The 3,640-nt window shown below is 39.1% G+C and overlaps 1 protein-coding gene across 1 annotated transcript; it reads left to right on the top strand.

The window, feature by feature from the left end:
* The first annotated feature begins 927 nt into the window (after nucleotides 1-927).
* Nucleotides 928-3,300, top strand: LOC133874581 (cytochrome P450 716B1-like). The gene is made up of 4 exons (XM_062312438.1): nucleotides 928-1,471; nucleotides 1,726-2,167; nucleotides 2,600-2,787; nucleotides 2,879-3,300. The coding sequence occupies exons 1-4, from the start codon at nucleotides 980-982 to the stop codon at nucleotides 3,179-3,181; spliced, it is 1,425 nt and encodes a 474-aa protein (XP_062168422.1). The 5' UTR covers nucleotides 928-979; the 3' UTR covers nucleotides 3,182-3,300.
* Nucleotides 3,301-3,640: the final 340 nt, after the last annotated feature.

Raw genomic sequence — 3,640 nt, 5'->3', positions numbered from 1 at the left:
GTGATTGTGACGTCCCACATCGCCTGAGAATGAGGATGTGCTTATATGTATAAATGCATCATTTATGACACAATGCGTTTTAAAACCGTGATGGTTATGAACCTATTAGAACTCTGCAGTTAAGCGTGCTTCTGCGAGAGCAATCCCAGGGTGGGTGACCTCCTGGGAAGTCTGGTTTGAGAAGTTAAAAGCGTACAATATTGTGTCATTGGGGGTGGGTCGTTACACCTATCCTCGTATTTGAAACAAGGAAATTTTCCTGATTGTTAAATATTGAGACGTCAGAGAAGGATAAAGATAAAGTTGAACGACAATCTGCAAAAGCCAAGGAGGAAGATAAAAATAACCAAAGATAAAGTTGAACGACAATCTGCAAAAGCCAAGGAGGAAGATAAAAATAACCAACAACCAGTTCAAACAAGAGATAAAGAAGTTGATGTGATAAGAAGAATTGTAATCACTTTGTAGCTGTTATAGAAATCTCAATGTTCCCAAAACAGAGAGTGTGGAACATTTCAGCCATTACACTAGTGGCGAGCAAGTGGCGAAAAACTATTTTTTTTGTAGTGACTTCTTAAATCTATTATTAAATGAGTGATCACTATAATATACTTGTCTGTTTGCATGTCTTTCCAAAGAAGAAGTTAGGTGGGTTTTGTCTTTTATTTCATAGAATTATTCATTACGTACAGAGAAATAGAACATTTTACCGAGGGGGCAAAGATACAACCAAAAAGCTGACATAGAGAACAAGAACCCAAAGATTAAAAAAAAAAAAAAAAAAAAAAATCCAGTGCCTTCTCTGAACTTATTTTAAAGGCCTTTCATCTCTTGAACGCATGTCTTGCATCACCAACTCTCTATCTCTCTTAAAACAATCTATTAAACCCACCCCCCCCCCCCCCCCCCCCCCCCCCCCCCCCCCCACACCCCCTTTCGGTCACTTCAATACATTATACACCATAGCCACACAGAAATAATGGATATTTTCCTGGCTATCTTTCTCTGCCTCATACCCATCGTCCTTCTCCTTACAAGGGAAAGAAGATCATCAAAAAAGGTGCCTCCAGGGTCACTTGGAATACCAGTTTTAGGCCAAAGCCTTGACCTTCTTCGAGCCATGCGTGCAAACACTGCAGAAAAATGGCTAGAAGAAAGAATCAGAAAGTATGGTCCCATATCAAAGCTAAGCCTCTTTGGTAAACCAACAGTGTTCATTTATGGACAGGCTGCAAACAAGTTTGTATTCAACAGTGATAGCAGCACAATTGGTAACCAGCAAACTCAGTCAATTCGAATGATTTTGGGCGAGCGGAATATATTGGAACTGAGTGGTGCAGATCACAAGCGCGTTAGAGGCGCACTTTTATCATTCTTAAAGCCTGAATCATTAAAGCAGTATGTGGGGAAAATGGATGGAGAAGTCAAGGAGCACCTTGAGATGTATTGGAAAGGCAGGAACCAGGTTAAGGTATGTTGGTTTTACACAAAAAAGTACTAACTTGGTAAATTAACTTAAAACATGGAAAAAAATCACCGTTTAAAAAATGTAGGCTAAATTGTACGTTTTGAAACCATTAAACCAAACAAACACTATATCTATTAAGACTATAATAGAAAATTCTAACTTTAAAAATTGACTTTCACAAACCTTACGTTCAGGGGTTAGTTGTTTAAACTGAAAATTCAACATTAAGATACAAGGGTGACATTTGTTTACTATAGGTGTTGCCCCTCATGAAGACCCTCACATTCAACATAATTTGCTCTCTTCTATTCGGAGTTGAGAGAGGAGCTCGAAGAGAAAAATTTGTGGCTTACTTCAAAGAGATCATGGTAGGGATGTGGTCAGTTCCAGTTAACTTGCCCTTCACACGGTACAACCGCAGCCTCAAAGCAAGTGCAACAGTTCAAAACATGATTAAGGACCTCATACGTGAGAAGAGAGTGGAACTTGAGCAGAAGGGTGCTTCTCCTCGCCAAGACCTCATCACTCGTTTGCTTAGCATCCGCACGGAGGACAATGAAGAAGTACTAACAGAGAATGAGATTGTGCACAATGTCATGCTCGTCATGGTTGCAGGACACGATACTTCATCTGTTCTGATGACTTTCATAATGAGGCTTCTAGCAAATGAACCTACTGTGTATGCAGCTGTTCTTCAAGGTATGCATAAAACTCTCTCTCTCTCAATGCAATGATGATAGCTTAAGATGAAGTTACTTGGAAAAGAATACACAGTAGACCATAGTTCTAAACCCCATAGTAAACTCGTCTTGAGGGATTTTACTTGCTTCCAGTTATTTGATCACTAGAGATCTCAGGTTGTTCAAACAAACAATGAAGATTGCAAGATTTGGTGAAAACTTAGTAACAATGATAAAGGCTAAGATTTGTTTTGCATTCTTCACCATTTATTTGAACTGCAAATCTCCAGTGACTAAATTACTGGAGGAAAGCCAAATCCCATCTTGAGAGCACAGAGAATTAGGCAAAGCAAATGAGAGAAAATGGATTGAGAGAAGTCACAAAAATGGTTCAGTATTGTTAAACTTTGCTCAAATAAGATTGTTGAGTGGGATGCTCATGATTTTACAGAACAAGAAGACATAGCAAAGACCAAGCCCTCGGGAGAGTTTCTAACGTGGGAAGACCTGGCCAAAATGAAGTACACCTGGAGAGTAGCAATGGAAACACTAAGGATGTATTCTCCTGTTTTTGGTGGCTTCAGGAAGGCCCTGAAAGATATTGAATATGGTGGATACCTAATTCCTAAAGGGTGGCAGGTAAGTAAAAGTTGTGTCCTCTTTGTTGTCCCTCTATATATCACTCTTTGAAAATACTATAAAACTAAAACTCTTCTATTTTGGCGTTCAGATATTTTGGGCTATACCAATGACCCATACAGACAATAGCATATTCCCAGAACCCTCAAAGTTTGACCCAAGTAGATTTGAGAACCCAGCTTCGGTTCCACCCTACTCGTTTGTTGCATTCGGAGGAGGTCCTCGAATATGTCCAGGATATGAATTTGCAAGGATCGAAACCCTTGTCACAATTCATTATCTGGTAACTCAGTTCACATGGAAGCTATGCGCAGACAATTCTTTCAGCAGGGATCCCATGCCAGTACCAACTCAAGGTTTACCAATCCAACTTGTGCCAAGGAAACTGTGTTAGCTCTGCCGGATCTTTTCTACTGTAACTAGTACCGTGCTTATCTTACATTGCATTTCTGTCATGGGTTGTAATTACATAATTGTATATTTATCATATATATATATATATATATATATATATATATATATATATATAAAAGTCGAGTTCTTCCTTAGAATGGTGACACGTGGCATGAACCCATACTTTTTAGCGACTAAAACGGTCTTTTAAGTATTGAACCGGTCTATATATATATATATATATATATATATATATATATTGGTATCAGAGCCATAAGTGTTGTTGAGTTTGTTCCTGTTATAATCTCAGCATCCGCCCAAGTGGCTGGTTATTGAGCTTGTTCTTATATTGTTTCAAGTTTGTCTGTTACACCACTCTCTGTTAAGATTCTAGGGTGAATAGGAAAAGGACACTGCCGTCAACGTGCCGTCAGCGCAGTTGAGAGCCGAGAGAAGGGCC

This window comes from Alnus glutinosa, chromosome 8, assembly GCF_958979055.1.
Source record: "Alnus glutinosa chromosome 8, dhAlnGlut1.1, whole genome shotgun sequence".
Classification (NCBI taxonomy): Eukaryota; Viridiplantae; Streptophyta; class Magnoliopsida; order Fagales; family Betulaceae; genus Alnus; species Alnus glutinosa.
Note: the sequence above shows the minus strand (reverse complement) of the source record. Positions and strands in the feature narration are given on the sequence as shown.